The 15,100-nt window shown below is 32.7% G+C and overlaps 1 protein-coding gene across 3 annotated transcripts in view; it reads right to left on the reverse strand.

The window, feature by feature from the left end:
* TUBGCP3 (tubulin gamma complex associated protein 3) overlaps positions 1-15,100 on the reverse strand; it is a 160,238-nt gene that overhangs the window by 113,161 nt on the left and 31,977 nt on the right. For 2 of the 3 annotated variants that reach the window (XM_056807509.1, XM_007501273.3), the window contains exons 2-3: positions 14,679-14,786; positions 2,175-2,242 (exon numbers count right to left, since the gene is read on the reverse strand). In XM_056807509.1, the coding sequence (XP_056663487.1) occupies positions 2,175-2,242; positions 14,679-14,786 (176 nt within the window). Of the gene's footprint in view, positions 1-2,174; positions 2,243-14,678; positions 14,791-15,100 lie in introns of those variants that run through there. The other variant, XM_056807510.1, reaches the window with a different exon arrangement.

The following is a 15,100-nucleotide window of genomic DNA, read 5'->3' on the forward strand; positions in this document are numbered from 1 at the left end:
GTAACAAATGATAGACTCCTACTAACCATATATATAGCACCAGCTGACAAAGGGAGAAAGAAGAGAAATGGGATTTAAGAATAAGGGTTCTTAATTTATTGTGTGTGGGTCAAAGATATTCACACACACACACACACACACACACACACACACACACACACACACACACACACCCCTAGAGAATAGAGAAGCCTATTGACCCCCTTCACCAGGTGTTTTTAAATACACAAAACAAAAGATATAAGATTATAAACAAAAAAACAATTATTTATATATGAAAACAGTTAGCCAAAAAAAATTTTAAGTTCGTGTGCCCCAGGTTAAAGTAAGTTTGATTATACAGATTTTTGTAAATTTTATGAAGTTAGAAAATGTATTTCTTAATTTTTATTTTAATATTGTCTAATTTCTAGTTTAGAAATAGTATGGTTTTCTCCTCTTTTTTTTGGCAAGTGTGTAACATTTCAAGCACAATATGGGTATAAGCTTTTTATGAATCCAGAAACACCATTACCATGCTTTACACTGTTCTTGGAAGGAGAAAAAAATAAGTTCTAAACTTCTTGAGACTTAAATTTTAACTTTTAAAACACAACTCATTTCAAGTAGGAAATGTTCAGTATATGACTCAAACACACATACTCACTCGGCTAGTGAGGACTCATGATAAATTTTTTAAATGAAGAAAGAAGCAAGAAAAGCAGATGAGACAATATTTTGAAATAGATTGCAATATTAACCACATAAATAAATATAGAAAAGATTCTCATTTTTTGCCTCCCAAATAAAGACAAAAGGAGAATAAAAATTTATATTAAAAGTTCTAATACTGATAAACCAAAAAGAGAGATGTATAAGATTCTCCCCAGTAGAATATATGCTCCATGATGGTAAAGGATTGTTTCACTATTGTCTTTGTGTTCCAAGTGACTATAATACTGCTTTATAGAAAGTAAACACTCAATTTTTAAAATTTGAATTGAATTTATTAAATAGAAAATTATTAGAGTTTCTTACTCAAATAAAGTATGGCCAGAAGTCTCATGACCACCATAGCAGATAATTCTCACTTCTGTAAATGGAAATAATATCTTTCAAATCTAGTTCAAATTTAATTCAAAGAACTAATGACATTGACAACATGGTGGCATGGATAGCCAACCCATTAGTCTTGGGAGTTCAGTTTAATCATCGATTAAATAGAATTGAAAAACTAGTCTATTTAAGCCAAATCTCAGAGATGAATAATCTCTGAAAAAAAGTAAGTTGAACATTTTTAGTTATTTATCATCTTGGCCTCAATTCAATGATTTTGTTAAATGAACATGAAGAAATTTTGGAACACAATCATACATATAAGCATCTTTAATAAGGACTGAACATTTTTTTAATATGAGAGAAATATTAAAAGTTCAAAGAAAGGAAAATTTGGAGTTGATAAAAGAAACAAAAAAGTATCTTGTATAATAATCCCACATTAATGAGCATCTAAAAATGAGAGAGAAAAAACAATAATAATTATGATATTTTAGGAAACAAATGGAAACCAATTTAAGGAAGCTCCTCTTTTAAGGAGCCAATTTTACGATTCTGCATTTATTTCAATCTATAAAGTGGTAGATTTTTTAATTAAAAAATTTAAGGTAAGAAACTTTTAACTTTTAGGAATAAACAATATATCTAATAAAAAGCATAAAACCAAGAGATTTTAAAAATTTAAATCAATATATCAATACATTTTGTGGTCCATTATACTTTTTTAAAAGTACAGTTAGACAGATAAGCTTTTATGAATATGAATAAGTAAACCTTTTTGCCCATCTCCTTCCTTCCTATAATGGTTTCAAGCAATTGTACACAAACTAAGTATATAAATACTACTAATTTATTCCATATTTTATATCCAAGGTAGTGACTTTCCTTTCATACTAGAAGCAATTTAGCATTATACCCAAATAAAGTACATATGTACTTATACTACAGTAAAGCTCCCCACTCAAGACATATAAGATGACAAAAGATTCCCAAAGCCAGTCCATGGCTCTTAATAAACCACAATCTAAAATTAAAAGTCATTACCCAATACAAATGTGGCTAATGTGATACCAGAAAAACTGATTTTATACCACTACCATCTTTATTATTAAATAGCTTTCATATAATTCATATTATACCTGTGAATGGAGTTTCCTGTGGAGTTCTGAAAATAATGCAGCATCTGCTTCCCTTCTTTGTCGAACAACTGAAATGTTAGAAAAATTAAAGGAAAAAATAAAGCATTCATATGTATTGCAATTCATTTTTATAACTATTTTTCCTATTAATAATCTCATCACTGTGATGCTGATGATTTATATTTACTTTTAGTTATTTCACTATGTTACTAGACCCACATATACATATGTGACTAGGTTTTTCTTTTCATTCAACAAACAGAAAATTTCTTTACTTCTTCAAATAGTTCCGTGGTGAAAAGCTATGACTTGTATAAATCTCTCATAATCTTTTCTATGTCCTAGAAAAGTCTCACTAATGTTTTAAGGCAGTTCCAAAACTATCCCAAATATAGGGGGTGATCTAAAAACAATTTTTCACTTGTTCTAGAGAACAGACAGGAGATATGCTGAAAGATCATGACTGACCAGAATTATTAGAATCATATCCTTAATATAGCAGAGGACCTAGAATGAATCTAACTATATAAGATTTGCAAGCTAAGTCAATCTAAGATGAAGAATATATTGTGTGGGGCTAATTTCCACAGAATTTATGAACAGCATCAATCCCAATTCAAATTGGTATTCAAACCAAAGCAGGAAAAAATGCAAAAGAACCAATACTAAGTGTTTGGTATTCTGGAATAAATCATAATTAATTCTCTCTAAATATTCATCAGGTAATTGCTTCTAGAAAAAATATAAAATAGATTTAGCAGCTTTCTGTAATTTTCTAGTTTACATCAAGGTTTTAATAAATACTTAATTCAATAAATTAAGTAAATGAAACTAATGTTTAAAAAAGTATTTATTAAGTGCTTACTTTGTACAAAGTAATATATTAAGTCTTGGGGATAGAAACAGAAAAGTAGCAAGACCCTGCTCTCAAGGAACTCATCAGAGAAGACAGACATATATATTTCAAGTGTAAAACTAATGAAAAGATCCTAAGACTCTTAGGGTATAGTTGCAGCTCATTAGAGAAAAATAAATGTCCCAGGTACAGAGTAGAAGAAAAAGAGGCAACCAATCAATTTATCACCTCAAAAAATAGCATTTCTTTTTTTTTTTTAACCCTTACCTTCCATCTTGGAGTCAACACTGTATATTGGCTCCAAGGCAGAAGAGTGGTTAAGGGCTATGCAATGGGGGTTAAGTGACTTGCCCAGGGTCACCCAGCTGGGAAGTGTCTGAGGCCAAATTTGAACCCAGGACCTCCCGTCTCTAGGCCTGGCTCTCAATCCACTGAGCTACCCAGCTGCCCCCCAAAAATAGCATTTCTAATGAAAACCCCGAGTCAATATTCTGAAACCACATATATCCTAGAATAAGAAGATGAGATATATACAACAAAAGAAAGACATTATGAAAAGAAAAGGCTGGTACAACTTTCATTTTGATACTGTTCTAGAGAGTGAAATTCCATGAAAAGAACTATGCATGTGGGATACTCATAGGAGATTCATTTTGAATAGCTGATAAACAACTGGCAATGCAGGATTATGCAGGATCAAGAGAGAGACTAATGTGAAATATACATACAGGGGAATCTTTTACATACAGATGGTAATTGAAAACATTAAAGTTGATTGGGGTGGCATTTATTAAGCATCTACTATGTCAAGGCACTGTGTTAAGTCCTTTACAAATATTTTATCAGTTGATTGAGCCTCATAATAACCCACAGAAATAGGTACTATTATGATCTCCATTTTACAAGTAAGGAAGCTGAGGTAGATAGAGATTAAGTCACTTGCCCAAGGTCCCAACAGTAAGTGTTTCAGGAGAGTTTGAATTCAGGTCTTCCTGACTCCAGGCCTAGCCCTTTATCCACTCTGACACCATACTAAGTTATCAAAAGATAAAATATGAAGAAAGAAAACTAGAAGATCCTGGATAGAATCTTAATGGTATGCAATTCTGAAAACAAAGAAGACAGATTAAGAGCAGAAGCAAGATCATGACAGAGATCAGTAAAAGACAACGAGGGGATATATTCAATAAGAAAGTATGTTCAACAGTATCAAATATTATAGAAAGGGCAAAGGTAATGAAAAAAGGTTTAAAAAATTAGCAATTAATACCACTGGTGAAAGGACTTCTGGGTCAAGTAACCAGCTCCATAGATTTAGTATTTTGATTCTGTAACCCTCAAAAAAAAAAAAGGAATCATATACCAAACATACAACAATTACATTTCAACCCACAGGACAAAGAAGTCCAGTAAGGAAAATGCTTATAAATTAACAACATAAAACACTTATTTTTAAAGGGCTTACTCATTTACCTTTCTAAATAAGCCTCCTGGACCAAGACAGCTATTATGGGCCAAATCTGACTGAATGAATGTTATAAATAAAAATATTAAAAGAGTATCCAGTATAACTAAAAAATTTACTAACAATAACATGGAAAATGTTACTCAGAAAGGATACAATACTGGTTCAGATAGATATAATCACTTTTGTCTACATACAAAAATGTATCTGTTCGGTAATGTATTAGGTCAAATTGGAGTGATGACTCAAATTGAAAAAGGTTAAGTATTAAGTCTGAAGGGGATTGACTTCTTGTAGACTGACATTTTCTATTCCCAGGTAATAGTGAAGCCACTTCAAAAACTTGGACCCTAGGTATCTGAACTTATCAAGGCTCAAGCATGGCATCCCTATCTTTTAAAGAACTAGTCCAATCTATATGGCAATGAACTGAGAAGGCATTATTCCTACCAAAAGAGACAAGGGGAAAGAGTTGAGGTGGAAGGCTATGTGGCTACATCAGGTGTGAAGGAAAAAGGACTGAAACAGCTACAGCCAGTACAATATTCACAGAGGTTACTAACGGCAATGACCAGAACAAATAATAACCCAAAGACATGAAGGCAGAAGCAATCTTGGAGATCAACCTTGAGAATATGCCCACTATCAAATGAGAAACCAGAAAATGAGCAACAGAAAAATACTTGTTTCCTCCCCACCCCCCCAAAAAAGAGGTCAAAATACTAAAGATTCAAGGAAAAGATCTTTAAAAAAATAGAAGCATTTAAATCAAGTGAAGATACTAAAATAGGGAAAAAGAAAATGTATTAAATCATCAAAGAGAATACAAAGCGCTCTTAATTTTTTTTTTTTAAAGAAAAAGAAGAAACTCCAGAATGGCTTAAAAGAGAATTGAAATCCATAGAAATTAGAAATTACTATAGTTCATACCTCACAATTCTTGCAGCAGAATTTTAAAATATCAATTGAGTTCTTGGCTGTATGACTTTGGGCAAGTTACTCCACCCCCATTGCCTAGCCCTTACCACTCCTCTGCCTTGGAACTAATACACAGTATTGACTCTAAGACGGATGGCATAGGTTTGTTTGTTTGTTTTTTCAAATTGAGTAATGATTGAGTAAGTAGTACATGAATGTTTGGATTATTGTCCTCTATGAAGAAAATGATGATTTCAAAAACAAAGACAGACTTATTTGAACTGAAGAATAAGCAAACAGAATAATTTATACTTTAACATCAATATTATAAAAATAAACAATTATGAAAATTATTATAAATTAAAGAATGTAATAAACAAAATCAAGAAGACAAAATACAACAGTAATATAAAGACAAAAATTTGCAAAACCCTTAAGAATTATAATCAATACAGCAAAAATGGCTGGAAGATTGAGAATAAAACATACTATGTACTTGATGAGATAAATTTAGGGAGTAGAAGATTAATGTGCGTGTGTGTGTGTGTGTGTGTGTGTGTGTGTGTGTGTGTGTATCCATTGAGAAAATTTGTTTTGCTTGATGATGAATGCTTGTTATAGGAAACTTTTTTTCTTTTTTCCCTCAACAGGGGTAAGAAGAGAAAAAAAATATTTCTTTTAATTTGGAAAAATTCAGAAAACTAAAAGGTTGAATGGAGATGGGTACCTTAGATATAAAAAGTTGCATAAACTTTCAGATAAGGTCACTATATTGTTAGATTTATCAACCTGCTTTTACACTTTTAAGAGACATTTTAAAGTATTTTTTACTATAAAAATAAAAAACACATTAATAAAACTTTTAAAACTTGTGAGTATATATATATATATATATTATCAGATTGTTAAAAACAGAATCTACAAAAGCATCTCAAAAAAAAAATTCAAAGTGGTGGAGCCAAGATGGAGAAGTAACAAGAGCAGAAGCTCCACTTTACCACAAGATTCCTCTATGACCAAGATTAAAATATCACCACAAAACAAATACAAGAGTGAAAGAACTAACAAGGAGACAGAGTGAAACAATTATCAAGAAAAGGAAAACCCAAAAGGTAGGCAGATAACATCTGGGGCAGCAGAGTGAGAGGAAAGCAGAGCTAGCAAGAGGCTGTAGCAAGGAGTGAAGAGCAAGCCAAGAGCAAACCACACACCCCTACTCCCACCCCACACCTGTTGTCACAGGTTCCGAACTTAATCTCACATTAACATTCAGACCCTGAGATACTGCCTGGGCAAAGAGTGGTCCAAGTCAACTTAAAATTTCAAACCTGTGTACAACTCTGGAGTCCCAGTCCAGGGCAATCTGGGCTGAAGGGGGTTGATTGATTCCTGTGGGCCCAGAGTGAAGCCAGGAATTCCAGTAAGAGCTTGGGATGAGCATATAATCCACAGTTTAGCATGAGGACACAGTTCACAGAGGGAGCCCCCCAACCCCCATATCTTTTTGCCCAAAAGTAAGGAAGGAGTCTAAGGATAGGTCAATCAAGGGTGTGCCTGACTGGATCAAGAACACAGTTAAACCAAAAACCTGAGCCTAAACCTGGGGCTAGAATTTGATCAGCCACTAACCTGATCAAGTTCAGATTGGGACCAAAAGCTTACACCCAAACCTAAGAAAATCGTTAAACTATCAGCATCTCAAAGGTCAATTGAATCAGCAGGGGGAGGAGGCTCTCAGAGTTCTCAGCACTCAGACCATTTAGAAAACTAGTAACAACCCAGAAAATAAGCTGAGAATAACATCAAGAAAGGATTGATGTTTAAGAGGGTACCCCAACTTCCCAGAAAATAGAGCCTACCTATTAGATAAGAAACTTGATAGGAAAATGAGCAAAAATCAAAAAAAGGCCCTAACTATAAAGAATTGTTATGGAGATAAAAGAGCAAGACACTGAAGGATATTGAAAGCAAAGGAAACACATGCAAAGTCACAAAGAAAAATATGGATTGGACACAAAGTCATGAAGAGCTCAAAAGACTTCAAAAAACAATTAAGACAGGCAGAGAAAAAGTAGGGAAGAGGAAATTTAAGTGATGCAAGAAGAAATGGGCCAACTGAAAAAGGAGATCCAAAAACTGACAGAGAAAAATTAGGTCTTAAAAGTCAGAATTGACCATCTAGAAACTAATGATTTCATGAGAAATCAAGAAACAATAAAGCAGAATCAAAGGAATGGAAAAAGAGGAAAACATGAAATATCTTACTGAAAAAACTGACCTATAAAATAGATCTAGGAGACAATTTGAGAACTACTGGACTACCTGAAAGCCATAATCAAGGAAAAAACCTTAAGAGATCCTCAAACAAGAAAATAAAATTGAAATTGAAAGAACTGACAGATTGCCTCCAGAAAGAAATCCTCAAAGACAACATCAAGGAATGTAATAGCCAAATTCAAGAGCCACCAAGCTAAGTAGAAAATACTCCAAACAACCAAAAAGAAATCATGGCTATTACATGGCTAATGTAATAAAGAAAAGAAAGAGAATCAAATTAACAGTATCAAAGATGAAAAGGGTGAATGCACCTCTAATGAAGATGAAATTAAGGTAATTACTAAGAATAATTTTGTCTAATTATATGGAAATAAATATAACAATCTAGGTAAAATAGGTGAATACTTATGAAAATATAAATTGCCTAGATTAACAAAAAAGGAAATAGAATACCTTAAATAATCCCATCTCAGAAAAAGAAATTGAACAAGCCATAAAGGAACTTCCTAAGAAAAAAATTCCCAGGGTCAGATGGATTCACAAATAAATTCTATCAAACATTTAAAGAACAACTAATCCCAATACTATGAAAACTATTTGACAAAATAAGCAAAGGAGTTTTACCAAATTCCTTTTATGACACAAATATCGTACTGATTCCAAAGCCAGGCAGATCAAAAATAGAGAAAGAAAACTACAGACCAATCCCCTTAATGAACATAGATTAAAAAAATCTTAAATAAAATACTAACAAAAAGTTTCGAGCAAGTGATCACAGGGATTATTCATTATGATCAGGTGGGATTTATACCAGGATTGCAAGGATGGTTCAATATTAGGAAAATCATTAACATAATTGACCATATTAATAATCAAAACAACAGAAATCACATGAATATCTCAATAGATGCAGAAAAAACCTTTGACAAAATACATCACCCATTCTCTAGAAAGTATAGGAATAGAAGGGCCATTCCTCAAAATAATAGTTTATGTTTAAAATCATTAGCAAGTATCATTGGCAACAGGGTCAAGTTAGAAGCCTTTCCAATAAGATCAAGAATGAAGCATGAATGCTCATTATCACCTCTATTATTTAAATTTGTACTAGAAAAACTAGCAATAGTATCTAGAGGGAAAAAAAAGAAATTGAAGGGATTAAAGTAGGTAATGAGGAAACTATCACTCTTTGTAGAGGATATGATGGTATACATAAAGATTCCTAGAAAATCAACTAAAAGGCTAGTGGAAATAATTAACAACTTTAGCAAAGTTGCAGGGTACAAGATAAACCCACATAAATCATTGCATTTCTGTATATTTCCAACAAAATTCAGCAGCAGGAATTAGAAAGAGAAACTCCATTTAAAATCACTCTAGACAATAAAAAATATTTAGAAATCTATCTGCCAAGACAAATACAGGAGTTATATGAACACAACTACAAAACTCTTTTCACACAATTAAAATGAGATCTAAATAATTGGAAAAACATTGTTTATGGGTAGGAAGAGCTAATATAATAAAAATGACAATATTGCCCAAATTAAGCTACTTATTCAGTGCCAGACCTAGCAAACTACCAAAAAAATGTTTTATAAAATTAGAAGAAATTATAACAAAATTCATCTGGAAGAACAAAAGATCAAGTGAAGGATGGGGACCTAGCAATACCAGTTCTTAAACTGTACTAAAAAGCAGTGAACGTCAAAACAATATGGTACTGGCTAAGAGCCAGAAGAATAGACCAATGAAATAGATCAAAAGTAAAGGACCTCAGCAACTTAGTGTTCAATAAACCCAAAGATCCCACCTTTAGGGATAAGAACTTACTATTTCACAAAAACTGCTGGGAAACTTGGAAAACAGTATGGGAAAAATTAGGTTTAGATCAACATCTTACACCCTATACCAACATAAATTCAAAATAGGTAAATGACTTAAATATAAAGAGTGAAATCATAAATAAAGTGAACATAGAATACTATACCTGTCAGATCAGTGGGAAAGGAAGGAATTTAAGACCAAGCAAGAGATAGAAAACACTGCAAAATGTAAAATGAATGACTTTGATTATATCAAATTAAAAGGTTTTGTACAAACAAAACCAATGCAACTAAAATTAGAAGGAAAGCAACAAACTGGGAAAACATTTTTATAACAATACTCTGACAAAGGTTTAATTTCCCAAATATATAAGGAACTAAGTCAAATTTATGAAAAATCAAGCCATTCCCCAATCAACAAATAGTCAAATGATATGAATAGGCAGTTTTCACATGAAGAAATAAAACTAATAATAAGTACATGAAAAAGGGTTCTAAATCCTTCCTGATTAGAGAAATGCAAATTAAAACAACATTGACTCACACCTAGCAGACTGGCCAATATGGAAGCAAAAGAAAGTACTAAATTTTGGAGGGGATGTGGCAAAATTGGGACACTAATACACTGATGGTGGAGTTGTGAATTAATCCAACCATTCTGGAAGGAAATTTGGAACTATGCCCAAAGGGCTTTAGAATGCTTGCCCTTTGATACAACCATACCACTGTTGGGTTTGTACCCCAAAGAGATAATAAGGAAAAAGACTTGCACAAAAATATTTATAGCTGCTCTCTTTGTGATGGCAAAAAAATTGGAAAATGAGAGGATGTCCCTTGATTGGGAAATGGCTGAACAAATTGTGGTATATAAGGGATGGAATATTATTGTGCTTTAAGGAATAATGAAATACTTAATTTCTATATGACTGGAAAGACCTCCATAAACTGACGCAGAGTGAAAGGAGCAGAACTAGGACACTGTACACAGAGACTGATACATTATGGCACAATCGAATGTAATAAGACTTTTCTCCTAGTAGTAATGCAATGATCGAGGACAATCCAGAGGGACTTATGACAAAGAATGCTATCCACATGCATAAAAAGAACTGTGGGAACAGAAACACAGAAGAAAAACATGATTGATCACATGGTTCGATGGGGATATGATTGGGGTTTTGGTGTTACAAGATCACTCTACTACAAATATGAATAACATATAAATAGGTTTTGAACAATGATATATTTATAGCCTAGTGGAATTGCTTATCAGTTTTGGGAGGGGGGAGGATGTTGATGTGGGAAAAATCATGAATCATGTAACCATAGAAAAATATTCTAAATAAAAAAATTCAAAGTAACAAATCTAGGATACTAAAATACAGAATTTGAGGAAAATCAGGCAGAAAAGAAATTTAAAAGTACCAATGAATTCTATAGAAGCCAAAGTGATTGCCCTGGAAGACAGAGTGAGCAAAGTTGTTAAGGATTAGGTCTCCAGAACATTGTGAATCAAAAAAAAAAAAACTAACAATCAGAATGAATGCAATTAAATTGATAAGAAAATTTCTGAATACAGACAAAAAACATCAATTAAGAAAATGCATAGATTACCTCACAAAATCAAAAAAAGTACCTCAAACTCCAAGAAATATCATAGATAAACAATTTTGATGACAAATTTTGTTAGCAGTCAAGAAAAAAGAAAAGGACATTTGAATGATGCAAAATTAATCTGCAATCCCAAGAAATCAAAGAGAATGCAATAAGATATATGTTGAAAACCAAAATCCTTCAAGCTACAATCCAAAATGACAATGTCCTAGAAACCTGAGTGTAATCATCAATGAAAAAAAGATGAACTTTTAACAAAAGAGAAGCAATTTGAGGCATTCTAGAAAATTAAAAAAAAAAGAAATGAACAGATTATTCAATTTACAATCACACTAAGCAACAGAAACATGAGAAATGGAAAACACGTAAAACTTTTAAGGAAAGAATAAGAAATTATATCCATTACCCTATGTTTCCGTTTTATTTGTTATTTTTAGAAGAAATACTGAACTATGGAATAAAGCTAAACACAGAAATTATAGAAACAGGAGAAATGAATAAGAAAGAAGAAAATTAAGATGCCATGGACTACACTAAAACCTCCTTCCCTAACAATATATATAAAATGGGATGAGAAGAGGTAGGGGCCATGATAAACTTTGACCAAGGCAATGGGTAAACAGCAAAAGGAGGCCATTCCTTTAGTATCTGGGCAAAAAAAAGGGGGGGGGGAGAAAAGTGGGGGGTGGCAGAAAGAAGGCACTGAATTTATAGATCTAAGGCAGGGTGCAACTTACAAACTTTCTCCCCACCTATGGTTGAAAGAGGAATGGAGACTTCAGGATGGACTTAATCACAAAGGAATTGATACACTGGGAAGCCAACCACTCTGTAACAGTTTTGTACCTAAACTGGGGAGGGAAGGGAAAAAGCATTTACAAAGCTCCAAGTAATAATAAGCATTTAATAGTTCCAATTATATGGAAGCCAAGAACTATGCTTACAAGCACTTTTTACAAATATTATCTCATTTGATCATCACAACAATCCTGTGAGGTAGGAGTCAGGAATATCTAAGTTCCAATACAACCTCAGACATTTACTGTGTTACTCTGAGCAGGTGTATTAGAGGGTTTGTTTGGGTATTATGGAGGAAGGGAGTGAGAATAGAGTCTTCCCCCTCTTAAGTTTAGGACAAGGGATAGAAGGAGTTGCTGATATATGCCCCAGAACATAGAAGAAGGGCGAAAGGGGTTATTCCCTCCTTCCGTCCTCTTCAAATATGTCTCCTCACTAATCCTGCCTTTTACTCCCCTCTAATAACTGGTTTTACAGATGAACTTCTTCCCTTGGGGAAAGAGAGAAATCAGCGTTCTTTCTCTTCCACTGTGACTATTTCCTTCACACACAATGAAGGCATTTGAGGATAAATGACAATCTTTATTCTAAACAATTATTGTCATGGGTAAAATAGGAAGATGTCTGAAGGGTTATGGTCTAGAGGAAGGAGGGGAAAGGAAGTCCCTGTCTGTCTATATTTTCCTTCCCTCCCTCCACAGTTGAGAGATCCAGGCTTCAAAGCCTGGAGACTGAGAGGTTCAGGTTTAGTGACCCTTGGTCTTTGTCACAGCAGAGCAATTTCCAGACCCAGGGTGTCAAAGAGTGGTGGGAGATCTTGTTAGAGCTGCTTCTTATTCTTCTTCTCAGGTTTCTACCACACTTCTGGGATCTTTTGAGGGGGAATGGTGATCAGGTTCAAGGAGGGATTTAGTCTAGTGCTCAAGATCCAGTCTCAGACAAGACTTTCCCGTTGAGTGAGTGAGTGAGAGAGAGAGAGAGAGAGAGAGAGAGAGAGAGAGAGACCAAGATTCTAATCCTCTTGAGCTTCTCCCCAGTTGTGGATGAGAAGCCTCTGCAGCTTTCCAGACTGTCATTCAAGTTCTTGGATTAGACCTCTATCACACAGGTCCTCTATATGGCTCAGTTTCCTCAACTATAAAATAAGGATAATAAAAGCACCTATCTTCTAGAGTTGATATGAAGATCAAATAAGATATTTATAAAGTAGTTAGCACAGTGTCTCCCACTTAATAATTGCTTATTTCCTTCCTTCCTTTTAACAATCACTTACCTATACTGTCTACAAAAAAATACACATAAAGGAGACACACCCAGAGTAAAAGTCAGGGGCTAGAGCAGAATCTATTATGGTTTAGCCAAAGGGGGAAAAAAAAAACAGAGGCACTGCTCATGATCTCAGACAAAGGAATAATAAAAATTAATCTAATCAAAAGAATAAGGAATATAATCACTTTTTAATAAAAGGTACCACAGATAATAAAACAATATCAATATTAAACAAAAGGCACAAAACTTAACAACTTGGGTACCTCAACTTTCCCCTCTCCAAAGTATTCATATTCAACCAAAAAATAAATTAAAAAGAGGTTAAAGAGATTAAATAAAACTTTATAAAAGTTATATATGATTAACCTCTAGGAACAGAGGATTATATCTTTTTCTCAACAGTACATAATGGTACCTTCACAAAAACTGAATAGGACACAAATTTTATAACCAAATGTAGAAAAGTAGAAATAGTAAATGTATCCTTTTCTGATGACAATACAAAAAAAATTATATTCAAGATGGGACAGCAAAGAGACTAAAATTTAATTCAAAACTAAATAATCTTATGCTAAAGAATTAAAAGGTCAAAGAACAAATCATAGAAAAAAATAATTTCATTAAAGAGAATTACAAGGAGACAACATACTAAGATTTATGGGATACAGTCAAACCTATACTTAGGAGGAAATGTATATCTCTAAATGCTTAAATCAACAAAATAGAGAAAGACCAGATCAATAAATTGGGAATAAAACTAAAAACTGAAAAAAATTTAAGTCCCGAATTAAACACCAAATTAGAAATGCTAAAAATCAAAGGAGAGATAAATAAAACTGAAACCCCATTGAGCTAATAAATAAGACAAGAAGTTGGTTTTATAAAAATATAAAAAAAATAAAATGTCTGGTTAATATGAAAAAATAAATGAAAGAACAATCATTTATCATTTAGTCATCTAGAATCCTTTCAGATTTAATTTTTTTCTTAACTTGTTTGAATATTCAACCAGAATTCATTAAAAACATCATTTATAGTTATAGTTGGTAGATTTAACTTCTAGTCTTACAATTATATAATTGCTTTCACTGACATTAATGTTAGGTTTCCTATAATACAAAGGAGATGCACACAAACCCCAAAAGAGGTCATTTGGTAGTTTATATTATCTGAAACATCATGGTGGCAGCAAATGACATAAAGATCTTTAAACATTTAAAAAATAAAACAGAATCAGAGCTATGTCTAGCTTTTAAATTCATCTCATAGCAAAAATTACTAACTTAAATTATTGAATATAATAACTAAAAAGTAGCTCATATTTTAATTACAAATAGCCTGGATCACTTCTATTTTTAATAAGATACATAATTCAAATTCACTTAGGAAGACTAGTTACTAATATGAAAAAAGTATATAGATTCCTTTAGAAGCATTTGGTAATCTAATAATTAGTAAAAATTAATTTAAAAAATACTTACGTTCTTTCTTGATTTTTTCAGCTACTAGAAATTCATCTCTTTCAACAGTTGGGGCAAAGTTGCTACCAATAACACGAACTGCATATTGAAACTGTTGGGCTACATCAGCTGAAAGAGAAAAAACATAATTAGTCTATTTAAAGAAAAATGGCTTCTGAATAAATATAATTTTCCCTATCAACTTAGTTTTGACTTAATGTTTCTAAAGAAGAGTCACGAAATCTATGGTATAAAGGTTTTAGTTAACTAGAGCTACGAAGTCAGAGAATGGACAATATTTATTGAATTACTATTATTTACTGAATGAGCATTAGCCAAACTTCTTATTTTTGAGTCCCATTATGATACTTAAATAGGTTTGGCCTTATGTTTAGATACAATAGTTTTAGTGGAATAATATTTTAAACCAAGTTTAAACTCAA

The sequence above is a fragment of the Monodelphis domestica genome, chromosome 8 (genome assembly GCF_027887165.1).
Source record: "Monodelphis domestica isolate mMonDom1 chromosome 8, mMonDom1.pri, whole genome shotgun sequence".
NCBI lineage: Eukaryota > Metazoa > Chordata > Mammalia > Didelphimorphia > Didelphidae > Monodelphis > Monodelphis domestica.